Below are 15017 nucleotides of genomic sequence, written 5' to 3' on the forward strand. Positions count from 1 at the left end.
CATGATTTGGTGCTGCTAAAAACGGGTCTTAAAGAATAATATTTATCAGGAAAGATGGGGAATTTCTTTCATGATATTTCTAGCAAACTGTGGATCAAAAGCTAAGTTACTTTCCATGACTTGTACTGGTGCTTGCCCTATAGAAAGGACGACTTTGAGCAGATCTTTGTCGTGAGGAGATTCCTTTAAAATACTTCAATGTCTCCATAAAAGGAAAACGCCATCTCCCTCTTTTGAATTTTTTTCCCTCCTGTGTTCTGCAAACGATAAGAACATTTTCAGACCCACAGTGGACACTGTTAGAGTGACAGGGTTTGAGTTTGCTTTATCTTTAGAAGCCTCCGGGGCTCTTGGGAGAGCAGGGCGGTTCTCACGGCCCTGCCGGCCGCCGCTCCCTGCAGATCGAGCGTGGAAGCGTGATGTCTGTACGTGCCGGATCCAGATCTCTCCATCTGCTTTTTTTTTTAGAGCTGTTTGTTCCAGAATCAAAGATGATATGTAGCATTGGTTGTCATGTTTCATTGGTCCCCCTGCCTTTCTTGTCTGTCATGATCCGTGCCAGAATACAGGGCACACGGACAGCTCAGGCCATTGATGAGCCTTGTCTGAATCAGCCCTGCTGCGGTAGTGGGTACAGAGGAATGATTTTCTTTCTTTATTTTATTTATTTATTTTTTTTTTTTAAAGATTTTATTTATTTATCTGACAGACAGAGATCACAAGTAGACAGAGAGGCAGGCAGAGAGAGAGGAGGAAGCAGGCTCCCCGCTGAGCAGAGAGCCCGATGTGGGGCTTGATCCCAGGACCCTGAGATCACGACCCGAGCCGAAGGCAGAGGCTTAACCCACTGAGCCACCCAGGCGCCCCGGAATGATTTTCTTTCTTTTCCTTTCCTTTCCTTTTCCTTCTTTCTTTCTCTCTTTCTTTTTAGAGTTATTTGAGAGTGGGCACAAGAAGGGGAGAGCAGAGGGTGAGGTTCAGGCAGACTCCGCACTGAGTGCAGAGCCCGACGCGGGCCTCAGGACCCAGAGATCGTGACCTGAGCCGAAGTCTGATGCTTAGTCAGCTGAGCCCAGGCACCCCAAGAGTGGTGGTTTTCTTTTTACATGACGACTCCTACTTTTATGCGTTGACATTCTTACTGATGTAAGGAAGAGCTCCCCTTCCCCTTCATTCATTTTATGGACTGTTTTAGAGCAGTTTTACGTTCACAGCGAAATTGATCAGAAAAGACAGTTCCGGGGGTCTGGGGGCGCAGTTGCTTGAGTCGCTGCCCCTTGGTTTCCCTTCAGGTCGTCATCCCAGGGTCAGGAGATTGAGCGCCGCAGGGAGTCAGTCTCTTAAAGCAGTCTTTGGCAGAGGGAGAAGAAAACACAGTTCCTGTGTCCACCTTGCACATGCACAGGAGCACAGACGGCCCTGCCGTCAACACCTGCACTGACCGTGTTGTCACACAGTCCGTGGTTTACGTTGGGGTCACTCTTGGTAGTGGACGTCCTGTGGGCCTGACGAATGAATGTACAGTGGCCCCAGCTGCTGCTTCCGTGTCTGTAGGACATTTTGAGCCTCGGGTTGTAGGTGTGGATGACGGGGTGACTGTTGCTCTGGCTGTGTGTGCCGTGTGCCGGGTATGAGGCACCATAATCTGTACCTCTCAGTAACTAAGCTTTGTTCGTTAGCATTACCTAATACTTACCCAGTTTTACAAATAAACAAAGCTTAGAGAAAAGGAGTAACTCCTTAAGGTCGGATGGTGAAGTAAGTTTGTGGCCGAGCTGGGATTCAAACCAGAACCTCTACAGATGAGTGAGGAGCTGTGGTCGAGTCCGGCTCCTGCCTTTTTGCCACTTTTGAGCCCCGTAGACACATCACCCTTTCTTGTTGCAGGGGAGGAATGGCATTGAGGTTTAAATGGATTTGTAGTACGCCCTTGAGGATCAGGGAGGTCGCGTGGGCAGTGGTGGAGCGTGCATGTGCGTAGCACTTGATGTATAGCAGCTCAGGTTTTCATGAGGCTGTATTGGCCACAGCGTGACGGTAGCGAGAAGCACGTGTGTTCTGTGTGGGTCACGGTGGCTCTAGAGATCCTTCCTGAACACAGTGCACTGACTCTGGGCAGTTCGCTTCGGCCTGGATGAGGACGACCAGGCACGAGGGAGGGCGTTTGCTAAGGTTTTAGGATGTAAACCGTTTATAGACACAGAGTCCACGTAAATAGGTAACCAGCCACGCCGGGGGTACATTCTCTTCGGATTTGCAGGGAAATGTGTGTTTATCTAGGTTCCGTGCTTCCATGGACATTTCTGTCACCAAAAAATAGGCCCCTGGTCATGAAGGATATTTGGGGATACTCTTGATAATTTCACGTTCCAGTGGAGCAGTAACCCTGGGTGGTATGGCTGAGCCGAAGACATTGTCCTTGTTCCCTGCGCGGGGGCGAGGAGACTTGAATCCTGTCTGTTTCCCCTCCAGGTCCCGCGGCAGTGCTGGTGGCCATGGTTCCCGCAGCCAGAAGGAGCTGCCCACAGAGCCCCCCTACACAGCATATGTAGGAAATCTACCTTTTAATACAGTTCAGGGCGACATAGATGCTATCTTTAAGGATCTCAGCATAAGAAGTGTACGGCTAGTCAGAGACAAAGATACAGACAAATTTAAAGGTGAGTTGGGGGAATTCTTACTGTACGTTTTTGTAGAGGGAGGGTTGAAACCACAGTCTTAGAGAACCAGAGGGCTCCACTTATGAAAGTGTTTGAAATATTTGTCCGAGTAGCTGAAATGAACACGGCCCTTTAACCTGTAGGCTTTCTGTTCTACTTGGGGCGAAAATGTTTTACTCGTGCTCTGATTTGTAGAAATAGGCATATGTGTATGCCCGAGTCAGCCAGCTGTTTGCCTGACCCAGCTGTGCTGTCTGTGCTGTCAGGGAGGTCCCTGGGGGGGGAGATGAACAGATAAAATGGAGGACTTGGTAGCTGCATTTCACCTTGGCCCAACTCCTGGCATTTTGCTTTGAAGTTTTCCTGTAATCTAGGTATTTATATAGAATTCATACGTACTGTCACTACATTGGTGACTTTGGAGTTTGTGTGTGGAAGAGGGTTGGCTCAGATTTCAGATCAAGTTAGTGTCTTTAGATTAGTCTCTCTGGGGCGCTGGAGTGGGAAAGGAGTAAGAAGGAAGAGTCATCGGAGCATGATCTCTGAGCTTTTTCAAGAGTCCCTGCGGGGAGACGTGCTCCCTGAGAGCACGGTGCGTCAGCGTTTGGCTTACATCATTGATCCAGAAGAGCATCGGGGAAGGAACGGAGTGATGTCCAGCGAGGGAGAGGTGTGAGAAGCAGGGGTTTCGTGCATCTGGGCAGTTCTGTGTGTAGGCAGTACTGTGATCATGTTGAAAGTTTTTTGGCTTTAGAGCCTGAAGCCTTATGATAGGAATGGCCCAAACAATGAAAACAAACCTGTCCGATCAGCCCACCAGTGCCCCTCCTAGAGGCACCAGGAGTTCCAGGCTTCAGGGGAGTTGGGCGGTGGGAGGGCAGCCTGTGGGGTGAGTCTGCAGAAGCACGTTTCAGTGTGTCTCCTAGAGGTTGATCCTCCCTTGCAGCCGCTCTGAAGGGTGGGATGGGTGAGCTGGCTTTGTTGGCCTCTTGGAACGTGCGGGCAGTTTCCTCAAATACTATAGACATTGGATCCGCTTAGGGGGGATGGTGGGGACCCTCCAGCCAAGCAGTGGGTTCTTTTGTAAGTTACTGGTGAGCAGATGGTGAACAGGACAAGTTTGGACCCAAGTCTTGGGAGCACTTGCGGTCCAGTGGGCTTTGAAGGGGAAGTGCAGTCCTGGTGCAGGGTGCAGTGTGAGCGCATGGGGGGGGGGTGCGTGCTTAAGCCCAGAGTTAGTCTCCCGGTGGCAAGGAAGGGCCTTGGAAAGAGTGTGGGGGGGGTAGCTAATGCAGGGGTTGACGTGAGGAAGTGTGGTTTCCTCTGCCTGCAATGTTGTGTTTACGGTCTCACGGCCGAAGCCGGCATCAGGGCACAGACTGTGGGCTCATGCGCTCGGACCCAGGCTGTCTGTTTCTCCGTGAGCATCGCACAGAGGATGCCCTTGTCACTGAGGGTGTGTTTTTAGCTTTAGAGAACAGCTTCTGTACCAGCCACCTGAGGAGTAAGTCGTAGGCATCTTCCACCTGTTCCTTCAAAGCACGTTCGGTCTTGACTTCGAGATCTGTGTCTTAAAGCCCCAGTTGGGTTCTGTTAAAGTTAATCAAAAGTCAGAATGAACAGCTCTTCACAGTGACCCAGGAAAGGTTTTAAGATGATGGTTAAAACTCCTAAAAAGAAAGTTTTTTTATAAAAACACAGCTGCCTAAATAAATAAAATCTTAAAAAAAAAAAAACCAGCTGCCAGATATTTCAGAGGACATAAACATGAAGAAGGAATGCCAGGTATTTTCTGTTCACCAAAAAATACAATCTCTCTTCTGGGCTCTCCTAGTCCACCGTGCCCTAGCTGCTGCACCAGAGTGGGGAAATGGACCAGACAGGGAGCCCCCTGCCTTCACCCAGAGTTCCTTGAGGAAATTGGGGTTTGTTTCTCTTGCAGGATTCTGCTATGTAGAATTTGATGAGGTGGATTCCCTTAAGGAAGCCTTGACATACGATGGTGCGGTAAGTATCTTCTGCTTTTCTGTGCGTGTTAGAAGTCGCAGTGTTTTCTCTTGCCGGTACTTAACACTGTTTTCCCATTACCCTTAGCTCTTGGGTGATCGGTCACTTCGTGTGGACATTGCAGAAGGCAGAAAACAAGATAAAGGTGGCTTCGGATTCAGGAAAGGAGGACCAGATGACAGAGGTGATTGGTTCTTCTGTAACTTGAATGTGAAACTTGCTGTGCGCCCGCTGATGATGGTTCCCGGAGGTTTCCAATAGAACTGTCTCGCGGGTCTGATACGTTTTCGCAAGCTTTTAAACACTAGTAAAAGTGCTGAGAGGGAATGGACCAGACTTCTGTAAGCCTGGGGCATTTCGGTTTGGTTTTGTTTCTGTTGGAGGCCAGAACTCTTCTCTTAACTCCTGCGAATTTCTCGTCACATGAGTTGTCATCTTCCGGTGAATTTTTCCGTGTTTGTGCAGCAAGGTGATGGTGCGGCCTCAGCTTTTCTGGTGTGTATCTCAGGAGTGGGTGACCCTGGAGAATCCAGGGTGGGCGGGATCCCCGGGATGACTTCCTTTCCGGGATCAGCGTTCACAGCATTGCCACTTACTTTGCAGTGGCCTTGCTGGGAGCAGCCTGGCCGGACCACTCTGTTAGCTCACGGTGTAGGTGATGTTTTCCTGAAAGGTCTCCAGGCGTGCACCAAGCCTCTGTTGGTGGCGGAGTGTGTGGGATAGGACTGGAGAAGCTCCCCGCTGTAGGGGGGGTGCACGGAGCCCTGGCCCGGCTCCGCTGGGCCTCCGCTGGGCCTCTGCCGGGCCGCCGCCTGCAGTTCTCCTGGCCCTTCATCTCGGGAGCCCCCTGGGCGCGCGGGTGTGCACGGACACACGGAAGCACGCCTGCCTCCAGAACTACTTGCAGAAATAGTCCGGAGGTTTTGGAAGCTTACGGGAGGCCTCGGGTCACTGTGATTCTTGGTGGCCCCCTCTTGCGTGGCTGAAGTCGTGGAACTCCGCTCCCTCCCTGGTGGGCCGCATCCACTTGACCGTTGTCTTAACTGACCCGAGAGGCCTGGCTCACTCCTAAACGTTTCTTAAACTCTTTATGTTGTTGTTTGTTGTGGTGGTTTTTGTTTTTAGTAAATAACTCACACAGGTAATAAAAATGGCAGTTGTGTAGAAAGGTAAAACCCTGAGAAACCAGTCCGTTATCTTTCCTAGGAGTTCTGCTCTCCACAGGGTCTAAGATAACATCAGTGACCCCACCCACCCTGTCACCCTCCCCTCCCCCCATCAAACCAAATTCAGCGCAAAGTATTTGGTGAGTATGGGAGGAAGTAGGACAAGCTGGTGTAGACCAGAATTCTTTAAAATTCTTTCCAGTCCCACTATAACTAAACATATGACTGCTTATATCTGTTGCAGAACTCAGTTTCTTATAGCCGATCAGAAAAGAGCTTATTCATAAAAATACAGTCTCATCCAGTAAAACTGTAATTTTATGTATAAGCTGGTCTCTGAAACACGCAGCAGAGGGCTTGCAGAGTCAGTCCAGGTGCAGCCGTTACTGGCCTGAGGAGTAGTGGTCTTGGACCTGTCGGTTTGGGATTTCTGGTATTAGTGGAACAGCCCTCGAGCTTGTGACTGGGGAAGCGTGGAGGTTACCTAAGGAACGGTCGCCTTAGTTGGATTTTTCCTGTCGGAAGCTGAGAACACAGCTGACAGGACCTCGACACCTGCCAGGGCCTGTGTCCCACGGCAGGGTTTTGGTGGTCTTTATTTTTTATTTTTTATATTTTTTTAAAGATTTTATTTATCTATTTATTTATTTTTAAAGTTTTTTTTATTTATTAATTTGACAGAGAGAAATCACCGGTAGACGGAGAGGCAGCCAGAGAGAGAGGGAAGCAGGCTCTCCACTGAGCAGGGAGCCCGATGCGGGACTCGATCCCAGGACTCTGAGATCATGACCTGAGCAGAACGCAGCGGCTTAACCCACTGAGCCACCCAGGCGCCCTAAAGATTTTATTTATTTATTTGAGGGACAGAGATCACAAGTAGGCAGAGAGGCAGGCAGAGAGAGAGGAGGAAGCAGGCCCCCTGCTGAGCAGAGAGCCCGATGTGGGACTCGATCCCAGGACCCTGGGATCATGACCTGGGCCGAAGGCAGAGGCTTTAACCCACTGAGCCACCCAGGCACCCCTTTAGTGGTCTTTAAAACCACATATGCCCACACAGAGGAGTTAATGCCTATATGCGTTATTTGTGAAAATCCATCTTTTCTTTTTTGCTCTTTAAAAGAACGTTGCTATTTTTATTTGCTTTTTTATTTTTTAAAGATTTTATTTATTTATTTGACAGAGAAAGAGACAGATCACAAGTAGGCAGAGAGGCAGGCAGAGAGAGAGGAGGAAGCAGGCTCCCTGCTGAGCAGAGAGCCCAACGAGATGCATGGGGCTCCATCCTAGGATCCTGGGATCATGACCTGAGCCGAAGGCAGAGGCTTACCTAGGGAGCCACCCAAGTGCCCCGAACGTTGCTGTTTTTAAAATCATACGTGCTTGTTACAAAGAAAACTCCAGCAATACAAAATAAAAAGAAGAAAGCAAAGTCCCACCACCAGAAGTAGCCTGTGCGTTAAACTAAACTTTGTTTTAAAAAAAAACACCTTACAAGGGTCTCATGAATGCTGTGCCACCTAAAAAATCTGTCTCCACACTTAATGAAAAGGCATTCTTGAGTGTGCCAGACCTTGCTTTAAACTTCATCCTCTTCCCCTGCTCCTTATCAGAAGAGATTCTGTCACGGGCGCCGGTTTCTGCCTCTGCCAAACCTGGACAGAGCGGTCGTGTGTCTCTCTAGTCGGTGGGAGTGGGAGCTGACCGGTGTTGCACGCTGGTAGCAGGAGTTACTCGTGCAGGGGAAGTGACTTCTGTACCCACGCGGGAAGGTGCGCTTCCTAGTTTATTGGCGGAAAATGTCAGGCTGAGTGTTTGTTTGAAGACCAGTTGTGCTCATTGAACCAACACCGTGAGCTCTGGTTCGAAGGATTCTCGAGAGACTCTTACCCCAGCTGTACACCTCCCAGTGTGTTTCCCCATCTCAGCGCTCCTGGTGGCCCGAATCTGTTTGAAATCGTTTTCATTTCTTGTTAAAATTGATGTGGTCCGACTCTGTTTCTGAGCCGGGTTTTGGGTAACTTGATCTCTTCCCCAGTTCCTTGGCCAGCCTTGCAAACATCGTATTCTCCACGTTCAAGGGAGTTAGGGTTAAAGCTCTGAGAAGCCCAGGTGAGCAGACACCAGACAGACCATTGCCCCCGGGGCAGGCAGCAGGGTCAGCGTCCTGAGAGTCTCTGGTCGTGACGCTTTGGTCAGCCGATCAGCCCGGACCTTCTGGTGTGGATGTGTTGGAAAGACCCCTTACTTCACCTTACTCACGTGTGCTGTTGATTCGTGGTTCATCCGACCCTGAACTCCCAGCAGCAGCACCAGGACGCTGCCCGAGTGCAGCTGACCTAACGCACATCGTCCAGATGGGGTGCAGGGCCGCCTCCTTGCACTGCGAAGACCGGGCGACCTGCCACGCTCCAGCCGGGCGCGGCTCAAAACAGTGCGGTCGCCAGGGAAGTGTGCCAAAGAGCAGAAAACCTAGCACCGAGCAGATTGGAAGGACACTTGGAGTCTGAGCTGACAAGGCAGCCAGGCATTGCCTTCGCTCAGCCTTAGCTGCAAAACACGCATGTCAGGGGCGCCTGGGGGCTCAGTCGGGAAGCGTCTGCCTTCGGCTCTGGTCATGATCCCAGAGTCCCAGGATGGAGCCCTGCATCAGGCTCTCTGCTCAGCAGGGAGCCTGCTTCTCCCTCTCTCTCTCTCTGCCTCTGCCCACTTGTGCTCTCTGTCAAATAAATAAAGTCCTTATAAAACAAAACAAAAATAAGTAAAAGGCTGCTTAGCTCGACTCCCCTCTAGCTGGAAGTCTTGCAGTGAAATGTGAACCTAAAGAAAAGTTGAGGCTGTCCAAGCCTGTGGAGAAAATCCTCTCCCCACGCGGCTCCCTGCAGGCCCCCGGAGCCCGGCCGTCCTCTCCTGCACAGCGGAGCAGGTGTGCAGCTGGGGGGCGGGGTGCCCTGTGCCCCGGTGCGCCCCCCTCTTCCGGGGCTGAGCCCAGCACATTCGCGCTTGATTGACAACACAGGTGCCTGACTTTTCGGTCTTCGTTTGCGCTTTATTTCACAAAAGCTGCCGACGGTGGACGAACTAAAGAATTGCAGAGCAGACCGGCTGCGTGGGCAGCTCTGAGTCAGTGGCTGAGAAAGTAACGCAGTGTCCCCCTCCTCCTTCAGGCTTCAGGGATGACTTCTTAGGAGGCAGGGGAGGGAGTCGCCCCGGTGACCGGCGAACGGGCCCCCCGATGGGGAGTCGGTTCAGAGATGGCCCTCCCCTCCGAGGGTCCAACATGGACTTCAGAGAACCCACAGAAGGTAGGACGCTGCTTCCTCCCCGGAGGGTGTCTAGCCGGAGTGCGCTGGCTGTACGCCCCCCACACACAGGTCTTCCCGTGCCCCGGGCAATGGCTTCTGTGGCCCACCCCGTTGTCTTAAATAGCGAGCTGACCTTTGCTAGAATGTTCGGGGTGCGCTAAGTCTTCGCGGCTGGCTTGCTAGTTAGAAAGCGGGCCAGGTCGGGGCAGGGGGGCCTCAGTGGGGCCATTTCACCCGCACGGGGAAGGGGGTCCGTTCTCGATAAACCATGTTGGCTTTTCTCCCGCAGAGGAAAGAGCACAGAGGCCACGGCTCCAGCTGAAGCCTCGAACGGTCGCAACGCCCCTCAATCAAGTAGCCAACCCCAACTCTGCTATCTTCGGGGGAGCCAGGCCCAGAGAGGAAGTCGTTCAGAAGGAGCAAGAATGAGCTTGCGGCGGGGAGGGAGTGGGGTGTGGGGGAGTTAGCGCGAGACCACAGCCGGGCCAGCCCCCCGGGCCGGCGGTCCTGCGCCTGACCCCCGTCCCCTCTCGTACAACGGAAACTCAGAGCTTGTGAGCGCATGTCAGCAGTTAACAAGTGGTTTTTAGTACATTCTTGGCTTTGCTGAACCTATCTAGTGCCTGTCTCGTGCTTCCTTCTTTTTTTTTCTGCCTCTCCTTGCCTCTCTCCCTTCTGTGCTCTCTCCTTCCCGCACCCGAGTGTCTCCCGGGCGACGGAGGCAGCCGCCCACGGCGTCCTCTGCTTGGAGGTGCTGCTCCGGCTCTCTCCTGTGCTTTCTCTCTTTACTTCAGACGCACTGGCCAGACCCAGTTGTTTCTTTGAGTTTTCTCGGCGCTTCTCTCCTGACCTGCATGTTGAGTTCTGTATTGCTGTGGCTTCCAAGGGGGGGAGGAAAAAACCAGGGAGGAAGTCACAGACTGGATAGCTTCTCGTTTTTATTCCGCTGTGATCAACATATACAGAATTTGAGGCACCTTGTTTCCAAAACAAGGATAAAATACCCGTTGATCCTTGAAAATTCCTTCCTGTCCCTATTTATAAGCAGCCCTGCCTCCGCTGCCCCCTCCCTGCGTAGGTGGCCCGAGCAGAAGAGGCTCTCCGCTCAACCGTGGAACCCAGAAGAAGGGGTAGCAGCGCGGCGAGCCGGAGAGGACCCGCCGAGCGCACCGCTGTGGTCACACCCACTGGGGTGCCTTCAGCACACTGTGCGGGCCGGTTCCCTCCTTTCTGCCGGCCAGGGTGCTCTGGGGGGACCGAAGGGCGGCCGTGGCAGAGCCACACCGGGCTGCCCTGACCGCGTGGACGCGGCCGCTCCTCTGGTCCCCGCTGTGTGTGGAGCCCGCATCTCTCCCTTTTGTTTCTCTCTGCTCCTTGGTGTAGCAGCGAGCTCCTGTGCTTCACAGCTTCCCTGGATTTTATAATGAAAATGGGCCTACAGTCTGGCACTTTACTGTTTCGCTTGATGAATTGAGGATTTTACTATGCAGAGCCGACAGGGACGTCCGGGTAGCCGGTGGGTGGCTCTCAGCCACCGGGTCTCCTCTTGGGGGCAGAGCTGCTTGTCCCCACACAGTGAGTTCGGCACTTGGTGGGGGCAGGGGGTGGCCGTGGCCTCGGAGCTGGAAAGCCTGCGTGTGAACAGCTCGGTTCTGCAGCACCCAGGCCCGCTCTGGGCCGCGGGGAGCGGCTGGGGCCGGCCGGTGGCTGGAGCCCCGGGGGGAGAGCCCCCCGCGTCCCCGCCGCGGCTCTGTCCCGGGGTCTCAGCAGTTACAGAACTCTCTCTCCTGTCCTTTCTTCCCCTGCCTCTCTGCTTCTGAAATAAGAACCATTTGTGTGACGCCAATACTTAACTTACGAAAGACATGCATTATGTGGTTGTAGTCAAACCCGATGCTTTCAGATGACCTACTTACATCTTCCGTGGGGAAAAGATTAAGAACAAAACAAAATCATCTAAACTTCTGGGCCACCCGGTTGACTTTTAAACGTAAGAACAGAATTCCAAACACTTCACACATTCAGCTATATGACAGAAAGGAAATCTATGGATATGGTATTTTGTGAATGATCTTTTAAATAAAAGAAAACCTTACGTAATATTTAATGCTTGTCCTTATTTTTGAGTTCTTTCTAGCTGCCCTCCACGTGCAATTTGCACCGTCTTAAAGTCGGGAAGCGACAGCCAAGTCTCGCAGCACAGGCTGCGGTGCGCGAGCCAAGCGCCTCTTGCTTTGGGAACTTAGAGGAATCGTGAGATTCTTTTCAGAGCCAGTGATGGTCAGAAGCAGCACACCGGGGTCTCCCTTTTTTCCTCCTCATTTCCCAAAAAACGTGATTTCCTGAACAGAGACCTTGCGTGCACAGGTGTGTGGCCGTGGTGTTTGATTAGGTTTTAAAGGCAGTTTCTGCCCAGAATGGAAGAAGTCCGCTGTCTGCACGAGGGGTCCCTTTGAATAACTGCTTGTGTTCAGCGGAAGTTCTGGGGACTTCGTGGCCAGCAGGTGATAGGTTGTCGGGGGCGGGGGCACTTCCGGGCGGTTCTGTGGCCCAGGGGACAAGGGGCAGAGCTTTGCCGAGTCTGGGAGAGGCCCGGCTGGCGGCGAGGGTGCTGCCAGAGGACTTGGCACGGTGCAGGGAGGCGAGCCTTGACGGTGGCTTACCCTGCAGGGGGAGGGCGGGGAGGGCAGGCCCTGTTGTGGTGAGAGCACGCGCGGCTGTCCGCATGGTCTGCCCAGCCTGGAGGACCTGATGCTTGCTGGTGTTTTTTCTGAGGGAGAGGGTCCCCGAGACCACAAACCCTCTGCCCCTCGTGCGGTTGGGCCGCTGGCCGGAGGCTCGGAGCCCAGCTCGATGTGGCTTCTTTTCAGAGGTTAACTTGGATCCCACCTCTGAAGGGCCTGTGGCGGGTTCGGACCCTTGGGTCATCCGGGTTTCCAGAGGTTTCTCGGGACTGAAGCGCGGCTCCCGCCCGGCTGTCTGACTCCCTCTCTCCCTGTGACTTCGCCGTGGTGTGGTCTGGACACGCGCCTTCCCTTGGGCCCTGGCGTTTGCGCTGTGCTCGGGGTTACAGACGCAGCTTAATACCCGTGTCTTGTCCCGAAGTAGCCGAATTGAGAGAGGAGGGTGCATCTTTGCCCAAATCAGCACCTAAACAAATGGGTTCATTTTCACAAAAGTTTGCGCACAGTATGAGTGTTCCGGAGATAGGTTTCCCTCTGCATTGGGGTGGTTTGTTTTTTGTTTTTTTTTTTGTCCCTGCTGTTTGGTTTTCTTATTTTTTAAGATTTTATTTATGTGACACACGCAGCGAGAGGGAACACAAGCAGAGGGAGGAGGTGGGAGAGGGAGAGGGAGAAGCAGGCTTCCTGCGAGCAGGGAGCCCAACGCAGAGCTCGATGCCAGGACCCTGGGATCATGACCTGAGCCCAAGGCAGATGCTTAACGTCTGAGCCCCCCAGGCGCCCCTGTTGCTGTTCTTAAACTGCCCTCAGAAGCCAGATGGACTGGGATGCCAAGCGGGGCCCATTTAATAGGGGTCAGGTTTCTGAGAATGTTCTTACCTCGGAGCCCGTCTTGTCGGGGGCCAGGTGGTTTCTCCAAGTCCCAGGAGAGGAGAAGTTTGCATAGCCAACTTGCAGAGGCCAAGGCTTCCCATCCTGACCGAAACGTCTTGTTCAGGGAGGTCTTGGCAGGAGGCAGAAAGGAGAGGGGGCAGGAGGCGTGCGTTCGGGTGACAGGAGGGTGCCGGCATTGTGGCCGGGCCTCTGCTCCCAGTTCAGGATCTCAGGAAGAGCCTGGCTGAAGGAGGTTACTTGGTCGTTACTTGGGGGAGAAGAGCCAGTTTCCAGCAGCCTCTAAAGGAGCTCCTGCTTGAGACTCCCGAGGAACAGATCATGTGGGCAGTGAGCCGGTGCCCTGTGGCCCTTATGCATTCTTGGACCTGGCGGTTTCTGGATTTTTCTGTTTTGAGTAAACTCTGCGCCCAACATGGGGCTTGGACTTAAGACTCTGGGATTCAGAGTCGCACGGTCCACCGACTGGGCCAGCCAGCACCCCCCTTGCCCCCCACCCCAACTGTTGCTTTAAAGCCTTCCTTACAATTGGCTCTTCTCACAAGTATTTAAAATACTGTTGTTTCCTTCTGTCCTTTTCTCAGATTCCGCCGGGCTCTGGGGGTCATGTGGGGCCACTAGCCTGTGCAAGGTCTGTTCTCCGGGCCATCACGGCAGTAGGACCCGCTGGGGCCCCTTGTCGTGCGCGGGGCTCCTTGGTCTCCTGGAGAACGGGGCAGGCCTCCCGTGCCAGCCCCTCCTCCGGGCCTCGCCCTGTGGACGTCTCACCAGTGCTCAGGCAGTGCCCTCCCGGAGCACCCTTGTCAGCCATCCTCCGTGTGTCACGGGTGGCTCGCTCCTGCCCTGTGCTCCCCAGATCCGGTGCGCCCGGCGCGCTGGGCCATGAAACGGCCCCCGGCTGCCGGGAGGCTGTGCGTGGCTGGCAGGTTGGCGGGGCGGGGCTCCTGGTGCTTCCTCGGGAGCGTCTGGGCTGAGCCTGGCAGCTTCTGCCCTTCGGGTGAGCGCTTTGCTCTGAGTCTCGGGTGTTCTTGGCCAGTCTTCCACCGCGGTGAAATATGTGATGCTTACACGAGGTCCACAGGCTTCTAAATCCACACATCTTCGTTCCCTCTGCAGTTTCTGGCCATGAACATGATCCGAAATCACGTACTTGACTCCAACCTACTACTCATCTCTGCCCGCCTCTGTAGCCACCCCCTAGGTGCAGAATACCAAATACACAAATAAAGTACACTGATTCACAACGGCAGGCTCTCCGGTGTTCCGTTTGGAATTCTGTTCACGGTGGGAGGCAAGGTGACCCTTAGTAAAATCATGAGCGGCCTGGAAGCTTATCTTTCTCAACGGGCCGGGCCCGGAGAGAAACGCGGGCAGCTTTTCAGGCTGCCCAGGGATTCTGCAAATAACCACGATTCCCTTGGACGTGGTAGAGGGCTTGCTGACATGCATTACCCTTTAGTCGAAATTAAGAGTGCGCTCACTAGGTAACCTTTTTAAAGTACTCTATCAAAATACAAACAAGATGAGAAGAATGCTAACCCACCCCACTCGCAGTCCTGGCTAGTAAGTCAAGATCACACGGAGGAAAAAAAAACACTACCCCTCACCCGCCATCACGACCCGACAGGCCGGTGGCCAAAGAGTCTGTGTCCTACAGAGGAGCGTGTAAGTCGGAACTACACTTAGGGACTTCACTTGGGAATGGAATGTCTCCGTGTTCTAGAGCCCAGTGGTTCCCCTTCCAGGTATGAACCCTCGAGAAAGCACATCCACAGCAGCAGAAGCTGTGTTCAGATGACGGAATGGCCCGGAGGCGCACACAGCATCGGGTCACAACGCAATAGCGGGAAAAAGAAGCCCGACGCGGCCAGACGGCCTGGTTGGTGTTCATAAAAAGGACAAACCACTTCAAGAATCTGCCTACACCTAGAGGACAAAGCAAAAGAAGCAGGTTCTGAGGTCCAGGGAAAGCAGAAGGATGAGGATTCTCTAGGTTCCTTTGGGTAGTGAGTTCACAACCACAAATAAACGTCAGATTTGGCTCGGGAGGAGGGGGTAGAAGGAGGTTCGTTGGCACCTTAAGATGTGGAGTTGGGGGTGCAGACATATGTGGGGCTCCAGGGCCTTCTAGAATGTCGTTCACACCTTGGGTGATTTTTCTGAAAAAAGATGCACAGCTTCCCATCAGCCTTTAGGATATATATGACCCCCGAAGATTCTCAGCTTGGAATTGCTGAGTTTTTAGAGCTGTCACTTTGCTATCTGGGGATCTTTTCTGCTCACTTCGGTGAGCAGAAAAGCCAGTGT

General features: G+C 53.1%; 1 protein-coding gene across 3 annotated transcripts in view; it reads left to right on the top strand.

Moving 5' to 3' along the window:
* Positions 1-11237, top strand: part of EIF4H (eukaryotic translation initiation factor 4H) — a 24619-nt gene extending 13382 nt beyond the window's left edge. Inside the window, exons 2-6 of one of the 3 annotated variants that reach the window (XM_082712640.1) lie at positions 2473-2660; positions 4603-4667; positions 4755-4851; positions 8998-9135; positions 9425-11237. In XM_082712640.1, coding sequence (XP_082568766.1) covers positions 2473-2660; positions 4603-4667; positions 4755-4851; positions 8998-9135; positions 9425-9564 — 628 coding nt within the window. In that variant the 3' untranslated portion in view covers positions 9565-11237. The remainder of the gene's footprint in view (positions 1-2472; positions 2661-4602; positions 4668-4754; positions 4852-8997; positions 9136-9424) is intronic. The other 2 variants (XM_082712638.1, XM_082712639.1) reach the window with 2 other exon arrangements.
* The last annotated feature ends 3780 nt before the right edge of the window (positions 11238-15017 follow it).

This window comes from Mustela nivalis (assembly GCF_964662115.1).
Source record: "Mustela nivalis genome assembly, chromosome: 19".
In the NCBI taxonomy this organism is placed as follows: domain Eukaryota; kingdom Metazoa; phylum Chordata; class Mammalia; order Carnivora; family Mustelidae; genus Mustela; species Mustela nivalis.